Source organism: Neodiprion virginianus, chromosome 6, assembly GCF_021901495.1.
Source record: "Neodiprion virginianus isolate iyNeoVirg1 chromosome 6, iyNeoVirg1.1, whole genome shotgun sequence".
Taxonomy (NCBI): Eukaryota; Metazoa; Arthropoda; class Insecta; order Hymenoptera; family Diprionidae; genus Neodiprion; species Neodiprion virginianus.
The window spans coordinates 6,207,853-6,235,103 of NC_060882.1; the positions used below are offsets into that span (position 1 = coordinate 6,207,853).

A 27,251-nucleotide genomic window follows, 5' to 3' on the forward strand; every position below is an offset into this window, starting at 1 on the left:
TTAAAAAATGATTTCTCAGCAGAAAATTTCAGATCGCGGTAAACCCAAGTTCCTGCATGTCTTCCACATCCTGGATAACTCGAGAAAAATTGCTCAAAGAAGTAGTTGAGTATAGAGAAGAATATAAAATTGCGTCCAGTTTTCACCCTTTTTCTCACTTTTTTTTTTATCTTTTCGAAATATTCTCACGACTTTCGTTTTCAAGAGGATTTTCGTCTTCCTAGTCTAGATTTGTTCGTTAAGCCTGCGAGAATTGTAGAAAAATTCATCAAGCAATAGGATATTCCATTTGCTTCTCTCAATTTTGACTTCATTAACTGAATTCGCTCGTCATGAAATGTTCATGCCTCGATGACAATCTAGTCTAGATCTAGTGCCAAGACGACCATAGCGTGTCAATCTTACCTCCTTACCAATCTTACTTGCCATCTTGGTACCACACTGCATTTTTTAAGAGGCATGAACGTTTCACGACAAGTGAATTCAAGCGAACAAATATAGACCAGGAAGACCAAAATCCGTTGAAGGCGAACGTCGCGAGAATGTTGCGAAAAAATCAGGAAAATTAAGAAAAAAAAAAAGCGAAAACTTGACGAAATTTTATTCTCTCTTTACTCAACTGTTTCTTAGAGCAATTTTAATTTTTTTCCGAGATGGCCGAGATGTGGAAGACACGTTGAAACTTGGATTTACTTGGATTTAGGAGGAATAATTTTTTTTAATCAAAAAACAGCCAAAACTGTTGAAAAAAGATGTTCAAACGCGTTGAACGACCTGGAAAATTTTATTGTATACGTTCTCGTTATGGCTGCGGCATTCATTTTACAACTCGAATCATTCGAACGGCGTCCACGAAAAATATTAGAAGTTCCTGCGTTCTTGAAACACACTAATGTACAAAAATTACAATGTAGCGGGAAAGAACATATCAATATATACATTATAGGCGATATATATACGAATCTTAAACATTACACAAGTAAAATTTATACAGTTTGAAAATCTTAATCGCTATTAGATAATACTTGAAAAATCATTACTATGTTTTATCGATACTGTCAACGTATATATATACAAGTTCTCGGTATTAGAGATGCAATGAAAAAAAATGTACAGTCAAATGCTTCAAGTTTCGGTTCTCTGATGGGGGGCCTCCTCGGAAGCTGATTAAATATATTTCAAAGAATTACGAATTATACACAAAGTAAAATCAGAAAAAAGGCCAGAACCCAGAATTATATTTAATCAGCTTCCCAAAGGGCCGAAGAGGCGAGTATTTTACGATCTTTATCCAATTGGATCTCTTTTACACCGAAAACCTAAATATAAATACCTGAGAAAATTGCAGGGCGATTATAATCCGTGCAAACGTATCCATCGATTATACCAGCGAAGTTATAAAATAAAAATTGTTTAAATAATAGTATAATATGAGGAAAGAAAGTGTCCCGTACTGTTTACCCTATAATCAAGTAACTGTCGTACAAATTGACGTACAATTTCAATTCAAACGATCAAGCCTCATGGATCAGAGATAGTGAAAATTGCGTTTTCAGTCCAATTATCGCATCAATTCGGATCAAGGTGGAGCCCGATTCGTTTGCCGATCGTGCGCGTGTTTAAATTTGTAATCAAATTTTCTCAACTCCTGTTACTGGAAGAAAAAAGAAATCATTCGCCCCGATTCTTATCCAGGAAAATCCTCCTAGATTGCGGACAACGCGCTCGCTCTACCGTCGCTACAAAAAAAGAAAGTTATCGAGGCGAGTTTAGTCGAGCGCGTGGCTCGGCCACGCTTCCGTCGTGTCTCCTAATTCCGGTCACAATCCCAAGACCGAATGGGAATGCGGATGACCGTGGGCGTGCGGGGGCGCATGAGCGTGGGTTTGGGTGTGGGGGTGGGAGTGATGCGGCGGCGGGGGTGGCGGCGGCGGCGGCGCCAGCGACAAGGACGAAAGGCCCCCGAGCATCCCGCCCATCCCCCCCAGGGCCGCCAACCCGGTCATTCCGTTCACCAGACCTCCCTCGCCTTTCATCTCCTTCATGTCCAGCTCTTCCCTCTTCTTCGTCTGCTTTCGCTCCTTGGCCCGCCGGTTTTGAAACCAGATTTTCACCTGTCGAGACGAGACGGAACACGCGAGTTAGACCGATTGATCGTCGGAGTGTAATCCGAGTTTTGGGATTTACTCTGGGAAAAATTTCATTTCTTACAGTGACTAGAAAAATTCGGTAAAACAGGTATCGTTGAAAAAAAAAAAGAAAAAAAGAAAAACTGTTTGAATATTTGTTGGGATTACGAAAAACGCGACACGCGTAACCATTTTGCGCTTCTGTCGATCCTTTTTTGGTTATTACTTTTTTTAGTCAAATAAGGCTTTAACGTCAATTTATTCTTGCGCAAGCATTAAATTTTCGCAACAGTTGCAAGCAAGTGTAGTAACAGCGATGATAATGAGAAGGAATAGTCAACGGATACTAGATTTTTTGGTAAGAGCTAGAAAACTAATTTTCATTTTCTACCTGGAACTATATTTTTCGATTCTGGTAAAAAATGAAAATATTCAAGGAATGAGCGGTAAATGGAACTAAAAATATTGACAAAAAAATTGACAAATCATCAACTCAAATTAAATTGCGTTTCAAATGTGATATTAACAATTCATAAAAAGAATAATTGTCAGTAATATTTAACGTTCACGATGGGTTTTTTTTATTCACGATTGGTGAACTTCGTCATGAATTGGTTCGATTTCTGCACGCAAAAAAAAAAAAAAAAATGAAAAAATAAAGCCTCCGCGATAGATTCGAGCTTTGAGAAATGAATTTTGTATCAAAGTAGGTGTAATTGATAGCAACGAAATCTTTATACCTGTCGTTCGGATAATGAGAGAGTCGCGGCGAGTTCCGCCTTGCGTCTAATCGTGATGTAGCGGCTGTAGTGAAACTCCTTCTCGAGTTCCAACCTCTGGTGATCCGTGTAGACTACTCTGTACTTGTCCTTGGTTCTTGTTTTACCTGAAACAGCACCGGTTACGGATATGTATTGAAGCACGATTTAACAAATTGTAGGGTCAATAATTGAATCACAGAGCCGACATCGTTATGTCTGTGCGATGACATGCGACATAACTTGTTGCGCAACGTCAACTTGTATCGGGTTGTTGAACTTTTCAATAATTTCCAATCATAATCTAAACGAAATTTCAGTGGTTAATTGTGAAAGTAACGATATGTATATATATATATATATATATATATATATATATATATATATATATATATATACATTTAAGAATTTTCTATCACTCGTTGTTCCGACGGAATGATAGAAACTCGAATTCGTTTAACACGCGATAATTCGCCCGTCGACGCTTTGATAGTGTTTGAAATTTGGTAATTAATCGACAAATTTTCTGTCATCGTAGCTCAGGATTACGAGAAATTCACATCAAACGTGCAGCGTAATGCAAAACAATAATTAACTTTGAAAACGTGCCAATTTCTTGGATAAAAAAAACAATTACAAAATTCATCGTACATTAAAAAAATCAATTATCGTTTAATAAAATCATCTGCCAAAGTGTTGGGAAACAAACCATGCAACAAATTTCTCCACGTAGATCTACCGCTTTGCAAATCGTTCGTAAACACGAAAGAAAACATTTGATTATCAACTCATCTGAGACAAGAAACGTTTCAATGTTACAAGTAAATACACGATCGTATAATAATATTACTAATCCCCGTTATGTCATGCATACCCATACGCGCAGCTTACAGACGACGTGCCTGCGAGAATTTGGAGTAGGGATGAAATAGAGGCTCGTGCGATGTCACGTGACATAATATAGGTAGGTGTGACATGCCGATCAGTCAAATCGATCGCGAATGTAACCCAGACGCAAAGAGAGCCACGCAGACTACGGACCCGAACGATCGCTGGGAATATCTACCTGCCTGCCATAATCACCGGTGAATATATCCGTTATCGCTGGTCAGCCGGCGAAACGATCATGCATCACCGTCAAACGTCGAGCCGATCATGCCGTGCGAGAAGGCGTGAGTTTAACGTCAACGTCACTCGCTCGTTGTTTCTCCTTCCGCGTTAATACAGCCACGTATGTATACACATACCCACATATATATAACCGAAAGATAAAGAACGCGAAAAATTTTAACCCGCGAGTTACGACGAATCCGCAGGCGGAAAATAATCAAGGGGATGCGAGGGATTGACTTGCTGTAATCGCGTGAGTGAAATAAAAAAAAAACAGAAAAATGCATACATATATATATATATGTATATTTATATTATTATATGCACGGGGACTCGAATTGTGCTGCGTTTTACGTTTTATCACAACCGGAGACCCGTTGAATGAGTTTTTCTCCACCGCGGGACCAGCGAAGATGTGCAGGCCAGGGTGCGAGGAGACGCGAGGTGGTGACAACGACGATTAGATAAGGCGGCGAACGATCAAAGGCGAGGCGTTAATCCGCCACTCCTCGATAACCGCGAGAGGCCTTCGTATGCCGCCTCTATTTCTTCCCTTCCCTCCACTTCTCCCGCATTTTTTCTGTCTGGTTTTCTATTTATATTTATTTTTATTTTTATTTTTTTTTTAATTTTTTTACCAGTTTAACCCCTTATTTTTGTGTCATGAAATTCTTACCTCTTTGCCTCGCGATTTTTTTCCCATACGAAACGATTAGCAATTATTAGCGATAATTGGGTTGCATATTAGCGAAACAACGCACTTCGGGTTAAGTATTTTACTAAAGTATGTAAGATTTACGTACCAGACCTGCGAACAGACGATCTTTATTACCTGTGTGGGATTATTTGTGTGAAATTTTCTGATTAACAAATATCAAATATCAGTTGATAATTTGTTGCCAATTCCTGAAAGGTTTTATGCGTACGAGTCTGTTGTATATTTCATGCGCTTATGTACAGAGTTTATTGTTAACCACTGGAATGGTTTTTAATGCGAATATTGTAAAATTCCAGAGAGCAAGAGCATGATTGTTTTGTCAGGGCGACCAACATTTTTCAGGTTTACACGCATCTGGGCGACCTGTCATACGAATTTACGAATGTTGGTCACCCTGACAAAACAACCATGCTTTTGTTCTCGAATTTTAGCGCATGCGCATTGAACCCATTCGGTCGTTAGCAATTCTCTCTGTATAATATCTTTACATAAACGACGATAATAATTGACGATCGCGATGATTCGCGTGTACAAAGTGCGATGAAAATAAATAATTCGTATATAAGGCGTCAAGGGGACGTAATTGAGGCATTAAAAATTTAACGGGAAAAGTACAAGCGATGATTTATCTTTCTTCTTCTCCGTTTTTCCTTTTCCTTTTTGATGGGGGAAAAAAATAGAAAAAAATGTAGAAATAAAAACTTGAGGAATGCGTGGCTGCCGCTGCTGCCGATGCCGCGGTCATTTTGACTCTACATCTTTTGTCTCGGCAGCCACTGCAGGTATAACAAATATGTATACATATAAGGTATATAAGAAGCAGCTTGTACCTAGAGAGAAGATTTAACTGCCATGACCATCGAATCCCTTCCCTCCGACGTTTTGGTAACTCAAATATTTTTTTTACTTCCATTTTTTTCTCTTTTCTCTTTTTCCCTTTATCGCGTTCCCCGCCTGATGCGCGATATTATTATGCAGCTACGAAAATACACGTCCAATCGTTACCGTTATTGTCATAAATTCAGTTTACAAAATTATTCCAATGACCGAATTTTGCAAAAACTTCTATACGCGCGAATCGACGGCGATTTCTTCCGTACCAACGCCGGTTGCTTATAATGTATTCACAATCAGCGTAACGTATCGTGCAACGCGTGCAGATATAATACAGATATTATTGTACGGGTATTATTATTGCATCCATCTTTGATATTGCGAACTTGTGACGGACGTAAAAGTATTACAAAGGATAAACGTGAAGTTTATATATTATACGTACATATACGTGTTAATCGTCAGCGGCCATTCCATCGGGACATATCCGCGTGAAATAATTAGAGAAGTACGAGGTGTGTTGCAACGTATGTAGGTACGCAAGTCACGTATCTAAGCGCAAACGCAAATACCGTACACATATGCCAACCTAATAGAATTTTTTTTCCCTTGTATTTTATCTCGTTCGCTGATTAATTATCCGGATAATTAACCCAAGCGTGCAGGCTAATATCTGGCTAATACGTCCGCGGTGCAGATGGTATCGAACCGTATCTCCCAGGGAAGTAATAAATATCGATAATAATTGCGATAGCTGCTTTAGATCTGCAGGATTAAAGCTGCGAAAGCTGGTGTTTGCAGATTATACATTCAATATTGCTGTATAGAAATTATATCTATAGAGTTTCTTTTTTCTTTGCCTCAATTTCACGTATATTGATATTCGAGATCTATCGCCGATATATCTTTTCGTTGAGGAAATACGTTTCTGTATAACGATACCCGCAGGAGAATAAAAAAGTAACAGGCCGTTCCGAAACGCCGCGGGACATCTCGAAAGAATTCTTTCGTCACGCTGTTTTACCGAGGCTGTGGTTGACGATCTTCTTTCAAAATTTAACGATTTCAAAATTGGATACCCAGGGACGCGTCCGGCTTTGTTCCCGCGGATGCGATGTTCTCAAATAATCTTAGGCCAAGAGAAACGATCGGCTTGCCTGGTCCAAGAAAAAAACACACGCAAGAATACGCCTTATTATAATATATATAATGTAATATAAATAAATAAATAAATAAATAATAATAATAATGATAATGATAATTAACCGCACGTATATTTCCAAGGGATCTTAATCGGAGCTGTGAAATCCCTCGTGAAAATATCTTGTGCAGATGCGCGTATCAATTTTTGAAAACAAAAAAAGGGACGCGAAATCAGCGACTTACCGACTCTTGACGCTTGCGCTGGTGGAGAACAGTGACGTTATCCAACGAATGAGAGAGAGAGAGAGAAGAAGAAAAAAAAAAAAAAAAATGGGGTAAAAAAGCGCTCTTCGTGTAATGTGAATTCCACATATCGCGGGCACGAAACGCGCGTGTGCGAGTCGCGTGGATTAGAGAGGAGCTGGCGGCGTTCCGTTTCATCTAGCTGATAGTACGTCAGCTAGAAAATGTGACGCGATACATATTTTATATTTACCCATGTGCCTGAGGTTCGGAGGGAAAGTATAACCGTGTGCGTTAAAAAAAAAAAGAAATAAATAAATAAAAAAGAAAAATAACAAAATATTCGCCGACGTATGTAAAAAACAAAAGTGTTAATTAACGAACATCGAACGCGTGAGTTTCTCTATTTTTTAAATTATTTTTCTCACCTCTCTCTCTCTCTCTCTCTTTTTCTCCAACTTGGCAAGAAATTGGCTTAAAGCGTTTTGTGAGAGTAAACGGAAATTTGTCTGTTTTCCCGTTGTTTTTTTTTTTTTTTGTTTTTTATTTCCGCAGTGTTTTTCATTGAATTTACCGAGCCTGATCGTGGTTTCGGAGTTTGGTGAAACGAAATCGCGGTTTCGTTATAGAACGATTAACGAACCTCAACTGTAAAACCTGCGTATAATTTTTACGTCTTATATAGGCGCGTTGTAAATCGAGGAACTAGAATTAAGAATAGACGATTAAATCCACGTGTGGTTTTGCTTTAACTTCCCGTCCATTTCCCACATAAATATTCGACAAACTTTCAATGAGCGAATAACGCGCTCTGTGAAACTCCGCTGCTGATTATTGCAGTAGTTACGTGTTACGTATAGCGGATGCGATTTCCGCGTTGGATTCCGTCGATCGTTTGCATAAATTTTCGTACACACAGATTGAACATTGATTACGGTGCATTGTTTTTTTTCGTACGGATGCATCGGACACCGCGGATTACGATGATAACGAAGGTGCGTCGAGACGCATTCGTCCCTAATCACTATCGTACTACGAGCTTATATTGAAAAGTACCGACATTTGAAATAAGCTGATTTTGGAAAGTCGGGGATTTGTGGGGATTTGTCGGTCCCCTTTGATCCTGCGCCGTCGTCACGATTGCAGCTATCACGCGGCTCGATCCGATGTACGAGATAAAATAACGCAGATGACCAGATAACCGCGAGATAACTCGTCTCTGACACCCCGATTCTTACTGTCTCGTCGCGACAAACGATTCTTACATTCTACGTTCTATCCGTCTGTATATTTCAATCCCCTATCTATTTTTAATTACGTGCAGCCCATAAACGAACAAACCAGTGTGGGAGACTCTAATAAACACTCTTATCCCCCTTTCTCATTCACCTCGTGAATATTTTCAAAGTTATTCGTAAGCGTGAAAATCCATCGTCTCGAATATTCAGCGAGATTCATTTTCTATTAATCGGACATAATCGGAAAAAAAAAATCTTTGAAACAAAACACTGGCATTGATTTAGTCAGCAATTTAATGGCATAACCGACATGTCAACACTACGTAATATCACAGTCGATGACATGCGTAAATTGATGTTATTTTTGTAAGTAATCTGATCATTTGTTATCATGGAAAACAATACGGATTTTTTTTTTGCCTATGAATAATCTTGAAATAAAATTCAGTAAAAAATATTGCGATGAGCATATTTTTGAATAGTCTGAAACTTCCCGCTTAAACAGGTAAACCAGAGGTATGAAATAAAAATCAGAAAAAGTTGTGCAATTAATTTTTTTTTTTCACCGTTTGGAACCGATTCGACAGGTTCCATCTTGAATTTTTTTCCTACCCCATATATGCCAGGGGTACCATCCTAGTAAATATATCACACATCGCTGTTGCGATTTACTCTCTTCTCAGAATGAGTTTTTTCTTCCGCGATTAAACGCTCGAGTTGAAAATTCCGTTCTCCTCCGTAATTTTCCCGGCACAACGTTCCGCACCTTTTCTAATTCGCCAACGCTCGCGAATCCCAGTCTTTTCGGTTTCCCTTGAAGATGCACCGCAAAGGCGAAGAGAGCGTCACGTAATAGCGCGTAGCCCGCGCACCCTGAATACCAAAAGGAAGACAACCGGCGGGAGGAATCGCAGGGGGGGTAGAATAAAACTGGACCCACGGGGCTCGTTGGCACCCCATTACACCGTTTGGTCTTCCATTCCGCCGGTGAGAAACGCGACACCATCCTAGGACCGTCGGGGTGATCGCCGTTTGTCAGGGGCGTCACAATTACCCCTATTGTACTATCTCCGTGCTTTGTATATACACAGACCCGGGTCTTCGTCGCGCCTCTCTTTTTATCACTCGACAGGTGCCGCGGCATATGTTGAGGTATTCCTTGCGCGGAGGGCATAAGTGGGACCTTTTCTCGGTTATTCCCAAATTCGACCGGCTCTCGATGAAATTTTTTTTATTATTTATTCATTGTCACGCCTAACGACAGATTAGAAGCGAAAATTTATCGCGAATCGTGTATCGCTGAACGTAAGCCCTGAAAAGTTGCGATTACGAAAATTTTTCTGCTTCTCAAATGTTTTCAAGTTTTGCCATTATTATTGTTATTTTCTTAAACACTCGGTGATACCTTGCTTTTTATCGACGTTAAGCACTTGTTAAAATTTACCGTGCAAAACTGTAGCCGGTTTACGAAATCGGATTGAAAATTTACAAATTCGGTGCAGCGACGTAAATTGCTATGTAATTGTCTTAAATTTGCAGTGAAAAATTTTTTATTTCACTAATATTTATAGAAGAAACATGAAAAAGTAATTTGAATTTACTAGATTCACTGTTCCGTATCCGAATAAAACTTCGAATACAGTGTACGAGATTTCATACAGAAATTTTTAACAATGTCGTAATTTTTCGATCAATGTTCGGTAACTTGGCTTGAAATTTTTTCTACTTCAATGGCATGTATTTGTACCTACTTTATTGTAGACAATAGTCAGCAAACTGTAAAATATTGGGATTTGTGCAAAGAATACTTTAAGGTACCGCAAAGTCGAATAGACTCGAAAATTCGTGAATGGAATCCTTTATTCTAGGCTCGGTCATCTTGTTTTACAACCAATTGATTAGGTTGTATCCGCTCGAACGATTGTAAAATTTTTAGTTTATCCGAAAGGTCAAGTCCAGAACCCCTTACGGAGATTTTGGTCCACCGATTTTTGATACTTCTATTAAGAGATGGTCGTACGTTGAGTATTCGTTAAATAATTATATTTGCAAGCTACGAGGAAATGTTCAGAATTGCAAAAATAGAAAGTATTGAAATTAATAATGTCGACTTGTTGGATCTTGTTCCACGATACTGAAACTTTTTTTTTTTTCAGCAGTCGATTCAATACTAACATTTTTTTGGCGATAAAAAAATAACACGCGCGTTTCACTGAATCTGTAAAAAATAGTATTTTTAATAATAATACGACCCGTCGTAGAATGAAGCCGTACAAAATAAAAAATCGATGAGATTTTCAACCATTTTGAAGTTAAATTTGAAGCGATTTGAAACGAAGCATCGATATAAATTAGGTCAAGAAATAAAAATTCTATATATACGAAACTTTTGTTTACAATTCCAGTATTTTTCATATGTTTCCATTTTTAAAAAGATCTCTTCGTACACACCATACGAATACAATAACTCGAAAAATCCTCAACGTTATTCGACCATCTCGTGATAAAATCAATTGATTCAAACTCGTCAATTAGCGTATAGTTTTCCATCTCCACCTACACCGTACTATCGACCAATTACCGTCAAACCTTACAGATCGAGGAAACATGTGTTCGAAGCTTTGTATAAGATAATTCTGCAGTTAGCACACGCACACAATGTATCGAAGTGTATTTACGCCCTGCAGCTCCGCAAGGAAAGAGACGCGGCACGGACTCCGGACGCGAGGCTGCCAAGTCGGATTGATTTTACGGCGAATGTCAACAGAGAACAACCCGTCGAAACCCTTCGGCCTGCTGCCTGCCTGCCTGCCTTCGCTTCCTCTGCTTGCAGGTATGTAAAGCATTTGTATATGTATATATATACACATTCGTACAACCGGCCGGCGAGTTTTATTGGAGAGCTTACACGCTTTTTGACCGATCGAACGGACGAGTGGCTGCAGACGGCCCGTGACCATGGTGGTGTGGATCGTAAACGATGGCACTGGCCGGTCAGACTTGCTCCACACTTGGAGAGTTTCACCCTCCCTGACTTTATTACGTTGCGAGGACCCGGAATGGCATCGAACATTATGCATTCCCCGGTAGGCACGAACGGCACAATGCAACGATCAAGTTTTCGGGACCTGCGAAACCGAGCGAATACCGAGAGTATGCCTTCTTCCCACGAAAACCGAACCCCCGGATACCGTTGCGATGCCTCGTTCCCTTGCCCTGCTGTATGGCAATTAAATTTTATTGTTGGCAAAACAAACAAACACGAAACCGTTTCATCGGGTCAACCGGGTGCGTAAGTGTGGGTGTCGGTACCTACCTACCTTGCGTCTGGGCAACTACCTTGTACCTGTGCCTGGTATGCTTGTAACCATCTTCCCTACATAACTGTACCAGAACCGAAGATGTTCAGGTAGTTTCTACTTGCGCACAGCGTACTTTGTACGCTTGTACAGGTATGCGGATGCAGCGTCGCGTCGTTCTCTTCGTGACGCGTTAAATTCTCCGATCGCAATTCATAGCCAACGTAACTGCTGGCTTGGGGGAAAAGTTAGGTGTCGAAGAATCAATTTTCATGTTCTTTCTTTCGTTGATATTCAGGGCTCGCCTCGTACGGACAATGCCCGTGAATCTAGGATTACTTGAGCCTGGTATTATACGTTGTATGTTTGGCTAGCCTTACTTTACGTTGTCGATTTGCCGTAGGTATACGTAAGCTGTCGAATGATTCCGTGATTTCGAATAGTTTTTTTGTTTTACAAAGTCACCGTCAGAAATGATGAATTATTTTTATAGATCGACGGACGCCGAAACGGACAGACGACGAATAACTGTCCCTGGTTCGTATTAGGCTTTCGCACTTTTTATATTCTTGCATATATCGTTCGGGCTATACTTTGAACGTTACAAATTGATGATCGAAATCAGCGAAAGGTAAATTAGCGAAAGCAATAAAGTGGAAAAGTGATAAAACGCGCGTAATTTATGTTCGATCGTTGAGCAGATGTGCGATTGGGGATCGTAATCAGTCGAAAGAGCCGGAGATTTTTGCGAAAGAAATTTCGCACGCGACGTTTATTTTTTATATACGCGTGTAATTTCGCGATCGGCGAAAAATCGGAGGGTGAAGCGTGAACAAATTTAACGAGAGTAAAGAAACCGAAAGAAAGATTCGTCGAAAGCTCTACAGAGCAGGGGCGGGTTTATCAAGGCGTTTGCGATGCGTCGAACCAAGATGGCGGCGACGACGTTGGTAATACGGATCCGAAGAAAAGAATCGCGTGCGTGTCGGCCGGCACAATTATCTGGCCAATAATTGCCGAGCGGTGGGTTAGGAGCACCGAAATTATAATATACAACTGCTGCCTGCAGCCTGAATCACGCGATCCTTCGCCGCGTCTCTCCAACACTTTTCTTCCGCCATGCTTTACCCTCCTTTTCGTGCAACGACGCGCGGCCAAACCGCGCCTCTGTATTATGCCGTATATGCGGCCATAAAATGCAGATAATGGCCGCCGGCTAAGGGTATCGGGGGAATGAAATTGAACAAGAAACTATTTCTCTCTCTCATTCTCTCTCTCTCTCTCTCTCTCTCTCGGGTTCATGGGGTGCGAGAACGACCGAACTGAGAACCAGAGTTGAAATAACGAGCAACGGATCCGGCTGCACGCAATTCCGTGTCGATTCCATATCATTCGTACACTCGCGGCGTCTTTCCTCTCCACCTTGTTCGGTACCTTATACATGGCTCGATTATAAACACGATTGGCTGATCCTGCGAGGGCTGACTCGGTTGGGAAGTTAAAAGGGGAGGAAAAACAGAAAAACACTGTATAATACACGGAACGAGGAGATTTGCATTATCGTCATTGGCTGCTTCGAAAAATTAATCTTTCGACAATTTAACCTGATAAACGTTAACAAACGAACGTATATATTTTGATATGCCGAAATAAACGTTTCGGTATTATTATATTATCAAATTTTAGTCGAGACAAATATGCTTTGCCAAATATTAACAAATTTCTATCGATCATTATTTGGCTTGAATAAAAATTGATAATATAATAACAAAACATTTATTTGACCATTTCAAAATATACGTTTGTTGACACTAAATAAACAATTTTTTCAGTCAACGCATTTACAGTCGTTCGGTCGCAACGAGGACTATTTTGTAATATACAAACGTTGCATGGTTGAGAAGTGAAACGAATGAATTTTCACAAATTCATATTATACGTCTGTCTTTGAAATTGAAAATCGTCATTTCGTAAACTAGAAAATTTAATACCGTGACAGTTTATTTCCGCAGGGTGTACTCGCCATCTTCCTTCTTATACGATCGATCTTTTATCGTCACCCTCGAAGAGGCGGAGCAAACCAAATTAAACCGCATAGTGTTTAGTCCTCGATTTCGACCGGGATCAACCGACGTGAACGAAGGTATTTATCTATTGCGGCAGGGGGCTTTTTCTTGGCTTTTTTTCCCTCGCCAAGGGTAGCGAATGGGCTTTCTGTTCGTTGAGGGGGGAGGCTCGGAGAAGGGGAGGAGCTTCGGTTAACCCGGAAAAACCTGCGTCCTCGGAACTCGTGGGGTGATTTAACGAATTTTATTGCTCATTTTGCAAGGAGACCGAGAAATACTTTCTTTTTTTTTTTCTTGTTTTGCTTGTTTTTTAAAAAGAGGAGCGAGGCTTTTTTCATCAGCAACGATTCGCCCCTCTAGAACAAGGGAAGTCGGTGAACCGTTTGGCGCGAAGTAGAAACGTCGTTGGATTCTTGTTAAATTACCGCGTTATTTTACGATTCGTGTTATAAAGTTAGTGCAACGGGAACGATTTCAAGACAATTAACGACACTACCGATGCACTGACATCGGCGAATAAAAATATCATGCGACGTGAAAAATTTCAACAAATCGCTGGTTATACCAAGCAGAGACAGGTACAAACATGCGTTACAAGCTGGAGCAATCAAGATACGGGTACAAATTGGGACGAGTACGAAACTCCAGAGTTGAAAGTTTCATCTTCTCTACGTATACGCGCGTAGGATAGGATACGTACACCTAATACTGCGGTTGGTATACATGGAATTAGAAACGATCATCGTTGAGAGATACCCGCCCACCTACAAACACGAACGATCCAATACTCGTACAAGATTTTACTGCCGTCGAGGGCGCGAAACGAAACGAAGATCATGCGCTATGCGTATCGGGGTTGCAAAATTCAGCGACTTATACGCACACCAGGTGTACGGGCGTACCTACCTACGCAAAAAGGTTGCAACAATCAAATTACATAATTAATTATCGTGCATACTCGTTCGGCATTCAGTCTACCTATTACGCTTTATGTTTCTAAATCGTACCGAGAGCGTCGAGTGAACACAGTTCCTGAGGCGCTGCGGAGTGAGGGGTGCTCGTAGGTGCAGCTACGCTGCATGCTGGAAAAATATTGAAATTTAGGTATAAACCGACGACGCGACCTCACGTATGCGAGAAGTTATTTGGAAGTTATTCGAACACCGTGTATATACCTAGCCCGCGTATGGTGAATCCCAGCTGAACTCGACCTACTTTCGATTTTGTTTTGATTGTTTATTCGGAATTCTATTAGCTTTCGAGATGACTCTGATTTTTTTCAGGTTTTTCAAATTTAATCGTTCTGAATATATTTAAAAAAAAACAAAAAAACTGACATATTTCGAGGGAACGTTGCGCAAAAACGTGAGGTCTGGCGGTAAAATTTAAGTTTGAAATACAATACTCGGTTCGGTCAGAATTTTGATAAAAATATAAATAAATGAATGTAAAAAAAAAAAAGGCGAAAACTCTATAACCTCCCCAAAGGTGAATTTTTACCTTCCTGAAGTAAAAAAGCAAAATTGTTTTTTCGTCAAGTACGTCATGACTGATTTGTGCGCCGTTATGTGGAAAAATTTGGGTGAGATAAATCGCGACGCATTTGGCAAAAAGTCATTTTTTTATACTCCGGGAGGATAAAATTCGCTTTCAGGGGGGTTGCAGAGTATTCTTCATTTTTCTGTTTTATCAAACTTCGAATCGGACTGAATATTTCGTTTCAATGATATTTTATTTCCAGACCTCACCTTTTTGCGCTGGTCCACTTAAAAAATGTAATTTCTTTAAAAACGCGATTTGAAAAAAGAAAATCATAACTCGAGACTGTTCGATATGAAAATTCTGAAAAAAAATTCAGAGTTTTCTTGAGAGCTAATAGAATTCCGAAAAAAAAATTTGGAAGAAAATCGGAACCGATGATAGGTGAAAATTAGGTTGGTTTCAAGTGGAATTCTCCATATATATGATGTAGCTGTAACTAATTATATATTCGTCTACTTCGGACGATTATTTATCAATTTTTTTTTTTCTTCACTCTTCTATTTCCCTCCATTCCATGTATAATAATTCCTTTCGACGAATGATATCTCATACCCATTGCCCGCTGCAGAGGCAAGATCCACGGATATGCATAAGTGATAGCAATTAACACCGAGGTGTGAAAAAAAATTCGTTGCTGCCTCTTAATGGCCGCGGCTCGGCGCTGCTGCAAGGCGAGCCTGAATTTTGAAAACATTCCGCTATAAAGATAAATCAGCTTCTCCGATGTGTGTAATCTATGTATTTACGTTGTACCTGCGTCTACGGTACATAACATTACACCTGTACGTCGTGCCGTGCCGAAGCTTCGCCTTGATCCCATAAACAATCTGCGGCGTTGATCAATATATATTATATGAAAAAAAAAAAAAAAAAACAAATGAAGAAAAAAAGAAACCGACGGATATGCTGCAACTGATGCGAATAATTTGTTCGAATCTTTCGTTGGGATGTTGGATTTTTTTCTTCCGTTTTTTGTTCCTCCGTGAGAAAAAATTGAGATACACCTTCGTGTAAGTCAATTATTTCATTGCGTTTCGTTTCTTTTTACTTTTTTTTTTCCAATCTGCACCTTATAATCGTTTTATTCGACCACTTTACACGCACGCGGCAGTTATTCATTTTCGCACCAAACGCGTCGATATTCTCGGGAGTTTTTACCTTGCAACTTTTTGCCTGTTGATGTAGTATAAATCTTTTGAAAGAAATCGGATGAAAAAATTAAAAACTCGATACCGGATACTTCGCGTCTCGTAACCTTTTTTTGAATATTCATTCCGACGGTGGAGCGTAAAAAACGCCTCGATCCTGGCCGATTTTCGCTTTGCAAAACTACCGCACGAGTCTGTAATGAAAATTCTTCGACGTCAGGCCTCGGCGAGCCGATTTGATGGACGGAAATAATCGAGCCGATCTTAAACTTCCGCTCGTACACGAGATGCGAGCGAGAAGACTCGGATAAGTCTGTCGCGGTGAAAGGCTGCGGTGCACGAGCAGATTGTAGATTATCTCACAAATATTTGAGAGCAATTAGTTGTTTGCACGCCCGGCTAAGATGTTTACATTGTTTGCTCGCATATCTAGACCGGCGGTAGGGACCCTTTTTCCTGATTACCGCTCGGCGACGTAAAAAGATGTTGTACGGTGCAGGGATTTCTTGCCTGCAGCAGCCCGATGGGACCTTTTACAACCTTGCGCCTTCCCTTTTTCTTTTTCCCAAATCTCTTCCCGGAGGCTGGAGTTGCATTATCCGATACCTTTCGTCCAACCTTTTTACCCACTCCGCAATCTCGTCCTCCATTACGATGCCGTTGCGGCATCGCTCGTTGGGATCTGACTTGTTCCGGTCGCAAATTTTTCACGTTTTATCTGATCTTACAGGATTCGTTTTTCCACGAAATGAAGAAAGAACAAAAAACGGAACGACATCGTCTTATATATATGTATATACCCGCACAGTACAAATTGACCACCCCAATCAAATATAACCTCAACGGTGAGATATTTGTTCGTGTTTGCGGCGGACGTAAACTGCGATCTTGTGTAAATCTCGGCACTTCCGGCGGACGTGAAAGAGGATCTTTGTCGAGTCCGCTGAGCTCGGGGGAAGACAAATCTGTACCATTTGTACCGCACAGCAGCTTGCGGGGGAAAGCTTTTCGATATAGTTTTTGCATGTTTTGATGAAACGAAATTAGTTTCAGACTATTACCGTTTATTACAGGGAGTGAGAAGCGATTATTGCCCAAACAATTGTATCTGTAAGATTAGAGTGTAAAGGTGTGATTTAGGGACTGTGGAAGAGATGATCCTCCGCAGTCATAAAGTCGTGCAATTACGATCCACACTTTCACACCGCAGAGATTTGGATCTACGATCTTTACGACTAGAAGCAGCAAAGCGACCGTTTGCCAGCCGGTAGGTAGCACTGCTGGTATAATCGGATTCGTAACCAACTCTCCAGCCTTTCGGAACAACCAATTCCAGAAGAACGGACCTGGTTGATCCTGTTTCAGAGGCAGTCTCATTGAACCGCAAAAGTACAGACCATTGAAATAAGATACGAATCGACTTACCGGGGTTGGGCTGATTCTGATACGAAGGTTTCTTCATCCACTCAAAGGGACTCCTGAGCTGCGAAGGTCGGACGGGTGTCGTCGCGATATTGTTGTTGTTGTTGTTGTTGTTGTTGTTGTTGTTGTTGTTGTTTGAAGGCGGTGTGGAAGGTGTTCCGGGGCTGCTGATTTCGCTACCGCTCACGGTGATCGGAGGACTGGGTTCACCGGTTCCGACACCGTTCTTACTCTCGTCGTTACTCCATTCCGAGAATCCTGGCATACCCGGCTGCTGGGACAGATGTTGCTGCTGCTGATGCTGCTGCTGTTGGAGCTGTTGCTGTTGCTGTTGCTGGTAGCTCGCCTGGTGGTGCTGATACTGGAAGTGATGGGTGTAGTGGTGGGCATGGGGATGCCATCCCAGGACGTCGCTCGCCTCGAGATACTGCTGGGACCCGGATGCCTGGTGATGGGCAGCGTGAGGATGAGGGTAAGGGTACCCGTACCAATACTGTTGCCCGTCGGGCGTCACCCCCACAGCGTGTTGCTGTCCCTGGTGATGCTGGTGGTGGTGCTGCTGACCGAGAGATTGCTGGCTCGTTGACGGCTGTTGCTGTCTGTACATCGCCAACGAGTTGTAAGACGACACCATGCTAAGGCTGCTGACGTCCGCCATTGGCCGAGATTTACGATTTGCAATTTGGATAAGAAACTTGGAGACTTGTTATAGAATGACTTGGACGTGTTCTGTGGGGTTGTTGTCGCGTAGTTTTTGTTTTTTTTAATTCTTTTCTCCTATTCTACCGCACTACTACACTACGATACTACACACTACTACTACTGCTAACGTTAGTCCTAATCTTACTACTATTATTACTACTTTCTACTTGAACGTCAAATATCGCGAATGGGTATACAGACACAAAGGGATACAAATCCAGCTTTGACAAACAATTTGTTCATAAACCGGACGATGGCTTTTCGAGGCAACCTTCTTCAATTATGTTCGGCGGCGTGGGGTAGGGGAGGGAATCGTTAGAGTTTGAAGAATAGCGATTCCATGTTAAACCTTACAGACACTTGGACAAATACGTGTACATGCATATATTCTTCATCGCTCTAACCTCACTGCACGATCGATGCACCACATTGTACCTTACGTATATACGCGTGAATCGGTAAAATCTACGTTCTTTAATGCTCTCTACGTTACGATACTCGACATTACGGATCGACGATTAGGCGCGCGCGTTTATCTACCGAATATCGTTAGTTTCGAACCCCATGTACACTTCGGACGATATATCCCCGTTCACAATTGATACACAAGCACGATTCGGGTACGCGTCTCCAAACAATCGGTGTTTTCGAAAATTTTACCTAGCCGAGAAACCATCACCGCGTCAACCGAACGATTCGGTTGAACTTGCAAGTCTTATCGGTGCAATCGACGACGCTTCACCGACAACTGCTGACGCGCCTGTGATCTTTTCGTCGGCGACTTTGAGCCTCGGTGCTGGTTCGGACCGCCTACCGTCGAAGGTGACCCCTTCCAGCGAGGAAACTCGGGGCCAATCAACGGCCAGGAATACCTCGAGGCGAGCCAGCCGACGGCGTCGTCTGTGATGGCGGCCTGGGGACGCCCCGGATCTGATAATTTTCATTCCGAACATCGCGATAAACCTGCTGGCGCACACGCCTCTCTCTCTCTCTCTCTCACTCACTCACTCTCTCACCCTCTCACTCTCCAAGCGTTGCACGCTTACACCTATACCTATAATGTTGTAATTCCGTAGAAAAATTTATTATTACACACGCGTGCCGTGGCCCTCGATTTTTAGCGATATCAATTTTCGTATTTTTAATATTTTTTCATTACAGAACGAACGATTCGCGCTTCGACGATTCAATCGGTTTTCACTAGTAGGTACCTTGTAACTATGTGAAGTGTATCGAGGTATAGCTGTACTAATTCTTCTTGCTTGTAACAAACAGTTTTACTAATATTATTATCGCTAGATCGAATTCATGGGCTGTTTTTCAACTTTTTCAACTTTTTCAATTGACAATTCTACCGGATTGATGTAATAATTTTTTATAATCCAAGTTCGTATTACCCGTACTCAATCATATTTAAGCAAGACCGTCGATCCGGAAGGAGTACAGAAATTAAAGCCCGACTTTAAAACTACGCATATTTGTTCGTCGTAACGCGAGGTAAATTTTTCACGCCGATTTTACACCGAGGTAGTTGAATACGGCTGCAGATTGATTTTGTTCAACCCTCGACACTGCCATGCAGCTATAGCTTATTGAATTAAAGCGACTCGTCGATAATTAAAATTTTGCAACGTTTTGCAGACACGCGAAACGACCACCGGACGATGATGGTATTATAATTCATCGCTTATACCCGCACTGTTACAGCTTTATACACTCAAGTAATATATTCGAGGAGGCAATAATTCGTTGAGTGTATAGGCACAGAGAATCATGAATTATTTACCTAGTTCCCATTAATTACCGCTTGCTCTTCAATTATTATGTATCTTTAATCCTAAGCAAACCTCACCCCCTCACACCCCCCCCCCCCTCGCTTACTCTCATCTATTTCTTCCTCTCATCCCTGCAGCCTCCACATTGAATGCGCCTCCGACTACCGGTCGTGTATGTATATATATATATGTATATATATGTAAGGTACAGGTATAGGTTACGTCAAGTTCGCTGCTCCTTCCGAACCTTTTACCCGCTATATACGATATAACACACTCACTTCCGGTACGCAATTTAACAGCTGTCTATGCTTCGCCGAGGAGCGCCGGCGATTATTCCGGAAATATTTTTACACCGAGTGCCGCAGGGTCATCAACAGGGTGTTACGTTGAGTTGCCTATCACCGAGGATAAAGAATATCGGTAATACAGACCTGTCGAGTCAAGTCATACGGCGACTGAACGCTTCGGTATGGATTATAAACAACGAAGTAACAGCTCGTCAACATGAGATGCGGAAAACTAACTCGCGAGGAGCTTAAAAGCGATAACTCGGTAGGTCTGTTTTACCGATTTTTCTTCCCCTCGGCGATAGGCAATCGGACATACCGTGTCTTTTACTCTGAAACGCCTCGCAAATGCTGATACAATCGTACGTCGCGGATGAAAATGAGGAAGAAACTGGGAAGAAACTTCTTCGTACGACAGACTATTTTAAATGAGTGAACGTCGGAACACGATGTATTTTCGTGCCGCCGTACAGAAATTACGATTATCACGATCCGTTCCTCTTCGGGGCTGGTATATCATCAGCTGAAAAGCATGGCAGGCAGGTATGCACGTCACTTGCCGTCATCATGCCAGCCATAACAGCCGCGCTTATCTCGCGCTGGATCTTTTATCTATCGTCTTCGCGTCTTTTGTTTTCCCTGGCTATACACTTAACGTTTATACCTACACCGGTCGCGATCTGTATTTGCAAAGGCTTTGTAATTTTGTGCTCTGTACAGCCGTGATGAAAAATGCGCTGATGTACGTATTACACGCGTGTGTGTATATAAAAACTCCACATATTCGAGGAAGAAGACTTTTTCCCCTGTGGTCGAATGATCGAGGCGCGCAGATATTCTACGAGTCTAATAATAATAATAATAATAATAATAATAATAATAATAATAATAATAATTTATAATATCAACCACCCGAGGAACGGGCGATGGAGATAATCGTTGGTAATTAAATTCTTGGCATAGCTGTGTTTACACGTCTCGAACGAACGATGTTTTTTCTTTTTTTTTTTCTTTTTTTTTTTTTTTGTTTTATTTGTCTCGAGGTGTTACATCACGGTATATGTATACCTGCGAACTCACTCACCCGTGAATTTCATTATTTGCAATTTTTTCATCCATCAAGTTACACCTACGAGCCGCGACGAAAGCATTTCTCGTCGCTAAACTTGTCAACGGTTTAATTACAGTTCGGTCTGTAGCTAAGAATAAGATACCGCGACGATAAACGAGCAATGGTCGTAAGTCAAGTATGAAAAAATCAGTTTTAATACGTGGAGAATAAAGATAGCTTGAACGTTCTTACTCGGTATCTCTTTGTAATGCCGGGGGATTTACGTGCGAGGAAAATGTGGCAATTTTGACTTAGAGTTGACAACAACGTTGTTTTTTTTTTTTTCTCTCTTCATACGTTACCTGTATAAGCATAGCCCTGCCATGCCTCCGAGAATATAATCATACGAAACCGGCAATTCCGCGACATACAACGTCGTACGAATGTATCGGTTTCGATCGTTACGCGTCGAGTAACGATCTTCTCTTGATCCTGAGGAATTTCGGTGAGATCCTGCAAATTGGCTTTTTTGCCTCGCGAAGAAAATACGTGCCGTTGTATATCTGGTGTGTCTTAGAAGCGTCCATAACCCCTCCCTTCTTCGCTCTTTCCCTGTATTTATACGCTGTTAGGTTGATTCACGTAATATATTATTTTATTACGAGTACCTAATAAAATTGTAAATAATAATACACGCGTATATATAACGTTGGACTGGTGCAGTTCATAAATCAAGAGACGAGTATATAATTGTAATTTAAAATGAAAATCTTGCGGCTTATCTTATATTATTGCAATAATTAATCACAGAGTCATTTGTTGTTATTCGTCAGATTTACGACACCCAACGTGGGCTGCACCTCTTAATAGATATAAACAGACTGCATCGCTTACCGACGTTTTACGAAGTAATACGTGACGTATAACAGGCGTACAATACGACGATCACCCCCATGTTTTACGTTTACTTCCGGACTCACCCGAGTTTCCGTATATCAAGTTTTAAAACAATCGTACACCCGCGAACATTTGCGACGTTGTAAAGTTGACCTATACCTTTATTTATTAATACAACAAGTGCGCCAGCCGTGCGTCGATTGCGCTAAATTGGCTGCTTTATTCGTCAGACTCTCTGCAGCGTGCAGACAACTTTGCAAGCACGTTGCCGAGTGAGAAGCTCGGACTCTTAAATTCTGGTATTACAGGACGTCCAAATTGAGGATTGAATTCTAATAAAGTTTCAAACGCAGATCTGTAATAAATAAAAATTGACGCTGAAACAACGATCCTCGGGTCGACCCGTCGTTGTAGGCTGGTCTGGCTTTTCTCCTACGTCGCATGACGTAACAATTACGAAGGAGAACGCACGTCGGCCTAGTTTATCTCTGCAGCGTAAGGTATATACGTACAATGGTAAATAGTGACATTCTACCTTCCACATTTTATACTCTGCACGACAAGCATACATATATTATACTTTGTATAATGTATCACGTTTAGTGTCTCAGTGCTTGGATGATATATTCTACAAATTATGTAGAGGTCGATTGCAATAATTATGTCGAGATCTCGTCAAGTTGTGCGCGTGAATCAGGCAATCTGCGATATATACGCTTAGAGAAACCTTTTTCCTTTTTTTAAAAAAATGCTGTTTGTAAAATTAATCAAAATTAATGAAACAATTGTTTGAAAGTAGTAGAAAAAAAAAAAATTCAATTCAACGAAATATACTTATAAACGTGAAATGTCAATTTACATTTAGTCAATTTAATGAGGTGATACTTTTTTCGAATACTCTCTGATAGATTCATCGAGTAAGTGAACCTGGCTCACGACATTGAAATAAAATTTTGTCAAGGATTGAAATTTGGTTTTGATTTGACAGAGCTTGGCGACGTCGCGTCGTGTTATTGAGAAAGCTTTTTACATATACTCTAAACATTTCCAAGATCTGTCAAGCACGAAATCCATTTTTTTTTTTTTTGGAATTTCTTCCAACGTCATGGGTAGTGGCGAACAATTTTGGAATACCTATCAATTATTATTAGACTTGCTTCTACTACCCAAAATAAACTCTCGTACGGTTATAACTCCCTTAACGTTGGAATTCGTCGGTCTTCGAAGGCGCCATCAAAAAATAGAATCTGCGGAAAAAACGATGAAATCGTTTGAAAATCAGGAACAGTTCATCAAACTTCTGCAAATGTTTGTGCCGATCTTAGATCGAGACACGCAATAATCAAAATTTTTTCTTAATTAAATATTTCTCGTCCACAATGACATGGAATATTCGGTTCTTACCAATCGCGTTAAATGTCACTTATTTTTTACTAATATCAAACCCTGTACGCGTCGGAAAAAAAAGTCTCTGATTATTTATTTTGAAAATTGCGTCAAGTGCGTCGTTTTCACGTCAATGATGCGTATAATTTCATACCAACAATTAGTTTACGCCTTACTTTGTCGGCAAACATTGACTGACCGCGTAACATATTTTCAATATAACGCCCCATTGATCATATCAAATTTTGCAGCCTTTCGCCCCGCTTACGACCCTCCTATACTATAATAAGTTTGTGCGGATTATCCGTGGGTAATGACCCGTATCCCAGACGATTAACCTTCGTCGTGTCAAAATATTGACTCGAGACGATTGACGAGGTGTGAAAAGTTTACAGCAAATATATATTCTCGGCGTTTATCGCCTCCGTTTTCCCCGTGTCCACCGACACAAAATCCGTCCTTATTACACCCTCATCGTCGATCCATTTCCACCGGAAGGACCGAATGTCAGAATGTACGCTCCGCCTACGAAGTGCTTCGAGGGCAACTCGAGGCGGAGCTCGATTTCCGCTACGCTGCCCGCTGCGTATTTTACTCACGGATAATCTCCTCGTCGGTGTTTGCGTTACGTACTCTTTGAGATTAGGAGGAATTTTTTTTTTTTTCTTTAATATTTTTTAGGTTTTTTTATCATTTCTCTGGACTAATTGTGGCCTGAATGTTACGTTTTGCCGGACTAAAAATCCCCCTGATGTATCGTACGTGTGGGAATTCTTTATTGGTCGACCCAAGAGGTGCCTCGTACCTGCGTGTGCGTAGAAAAAAAGACCGTTTTTCATCTACGAATTACCCGTAGAAGAAAGAATACTCGTATCTTTGCCGTGTTTTGATAAAATATAAATCGTTTGGTACACTGGGAGAAACTTTTAGTTCCGGTTACCGCTCAGTCTTTCACTATTTTCACCATTTACCACAATCGAAGAATATAGTTCTAGGTAGAAAATGAAAATTAGTTTTCTACCTCTTACCGGAAAGTCTAGTATCCGTTACTATTCTTTCTCGTCACGATCACTGTTGCTAGATTTTCGCGTAACTGTTGCGATGATTTAACGCTTGTGCAACGATAAATTGACGTTAAAGCCTTGTTTGACTAAAAAAGTAGACTAAACCGAATAAACTGATTCAGCGTTGCAATAACCAAAAAAGGATCGACGATAGCGCAAAATGGTTACGCGTACCTCGTTTTTCCTAATTCCAACAATATTCGGACAGTTTTTTTTAACGATTAATAAATGAAATTTTTCCCAGTGTACGGTTCGACGGTTCGACTGGATTCATTTTAATATTTATATTATTATATCCATACTTATGGCTATTAGGATATATATATGAGACCGTACTTGCGGTTATTTTAGGTGACGCTCGGGAGAAACTAGAATGAGTATGCATATTTTTTGCATTTCATTCGAGTAGAGAACAGTTTTGCCGTGCAGAAGCGCATCTCATAGATTGTAGCTAAATATCCCAAATTGATAGAAATATTTCTGATATGAAAATAACTGAGGAACGAAGAAGAGGAAAAAATTATTACAAAAATCAACGTTGAATCCAAGATCGGGCATCAAGCACGCCCTTTCTTTGGCGTTTGCGTTGTGCTCTCAAACCAGAATTTCGGGTCAGACGTAAATGGCGCATACATTTTGTCTTCTCTTTTTTAGGGTGTATAAAGCTAAAAACTGGTTCTGACGGTCGAAAATTCGTTGAGATTTTACCGAGGCACGCACGGTAATCTCGATTATTTAAGACAGATATTTGCTTACAATTGCGACAGTTGCCGTCGATTAAACGGAAAAAGAAAAAAAAAATATCGTTTTCATACAAATATTCAGTGTACATCAACAACCGTATTTACTTATTTCAGACGAAACTCTGTTGTACGAACATTGCACTTCTCTGTCTTGAAAAAAAAAAAAGAAAAAAAACGAACTCCGGAAAAATATTTATTCCAACAGTCCTCAGCACAAATTTGATTGTCTATTTGAAATGTAATTACTTCCATAGGAACAATCAAACATTTTGTTTGAATCGATAAATTATCCGTGCTTGCGGATTTGAGATATTAAATTACGTCGTGAAAAGTTAAAAATAGGAATATACTAGGGGAGCAACGAATCGTGAGAGATAAATTGTAAGTTTAGGTTGTTTCTGCAGTAGGATCGATCGTACACGCTTTGAATTGGCTGAAAACTTTACTTTGGTATTATACACGAGGTATTAAACTGTAACATAGAGTACAGAGATAAAACAACCGACGGTCAGATAACGATTCGAGAGATGTAGAAGAGATATATAACGTCGTGTTATAAATGTATGTTTTTACCGCGTTATACGTACAAGTTGTACATTTTTTGCTCGTGTTTTCTATTTCCATAAATTTATTTTCCATCAACGATTCGTAAGCGGTACTTTTACCGCCGCGATGCGGACGCAATTTAAGCGAAATATGTAATTCCATCAACGTGTAAACAATTTTTTTCCAACCCCCTCCTCTTATTTTCCGGCAAGATTAAACGCGAAAGCAGCTAAGAAACCTCCGTGCCAAATTCGGTTTACGACTCATATCGGTCACATCTCGAACGTTATATCTCGCCCACCTCGTACGCGTACCGTTCAATTAAATATTTTAATTGGCAGTGTATAAACAAGGCACCGAGTTAAGCGGAGTCAAATTTAATTAACTCGCAATTAGGGCCAACTAATTACACCAATTGTCTCGTACCAGTAGGCGTGCGAATAACAATGTGTATAACGGAATACGGGGGAGAAAACAGTTAAAGTACCAACGTAAAAATGGCTTCTGTAAATTTATCTCCTTACAAATCAAAGCGCATGCCGTAATAATTTAAACTGTACATCTCGCAAGAGAGAAAAATCCGTTCTGTACACGTATAAACGAAAACCTTTATCGGTATGTGTAATAACCTACACTCACTCCGCTTGCACGGCTTAACGCTGGCCTAATGGCTTTGGAATTAGACACCGTGAGGTGCGAAAACTGCCCCTTGGAAAATTCAAGCTTTTTCCACGATGTCGAATTCGGCTTAAAACATCACCGCGAATCGTCGGAAGGTTGTAAACGTTATTCACAATATCGAGGCCTAAGATCGGCGTGTAAGTAGGCGTCTGCAAAACCAGCCGGATTTTAAATAGTAAGTTGTAAACTTTTAGGACCATAAAACAACACCCGTCTCGAGGGTCTGTTGTGTACACGCTTCGATGGGACGAAGTACCCTGCGTACGGAGAATCCGACCGTCCCTGCAATTTGCCATTGAATATTGATTAAAAATGGCGGAGTACCGCTCGGCAAAATGGTGCGAAAGCATAAAGTGTACCCATAGAGGGTGAGTCCAGCTGTCGAGGGTCCTTTGTCCGGGTTTTCACATTTCTTCGAGGGACAACTTTACCACCCCAATGGAAATTTCACTCGTTCCCATCCTCC

General features: G+C 40.8%; 1 protein-coding gene across 2 annotated transcripts; it reads right to left on the reverse strand.

Moving 5' to 3' along the window:
* LOC124307881 (homeotic protein caudal) lies at positions 1-18,748 on the reverse strand. 2 transcript variants are annotated; one of them, XM_046770035.1, is made up of 4 exons: positions 17,654-18,748; positions 14,546-14,620; positions 2,870-3,015; positions 1-2,114 (listed from the first exon to the last, which is right to left on the reverse strand). In XM_046770035.1, exons 1-4 carry the CDS (start codon positions 18,306-18,308, stop codon positions 1,821-1,823), a joined length of 1,170 nt encoding a protein of 389 aa, XP_046625991.1. In that variant the 5' UTR covers positions 18,309-18,748; the 3' UTR covers positions 1-1,820. The 2 variants fall into 2 exon arrangements, with proteins under 2 accessions (XP_046625991.1, XP_046625992.1); XM_046770036.1 differs by lacking the exon at positions 14,546-14,620.
* Positions 18,749-27,251: the final 8,503 nt, after the last annotated feature.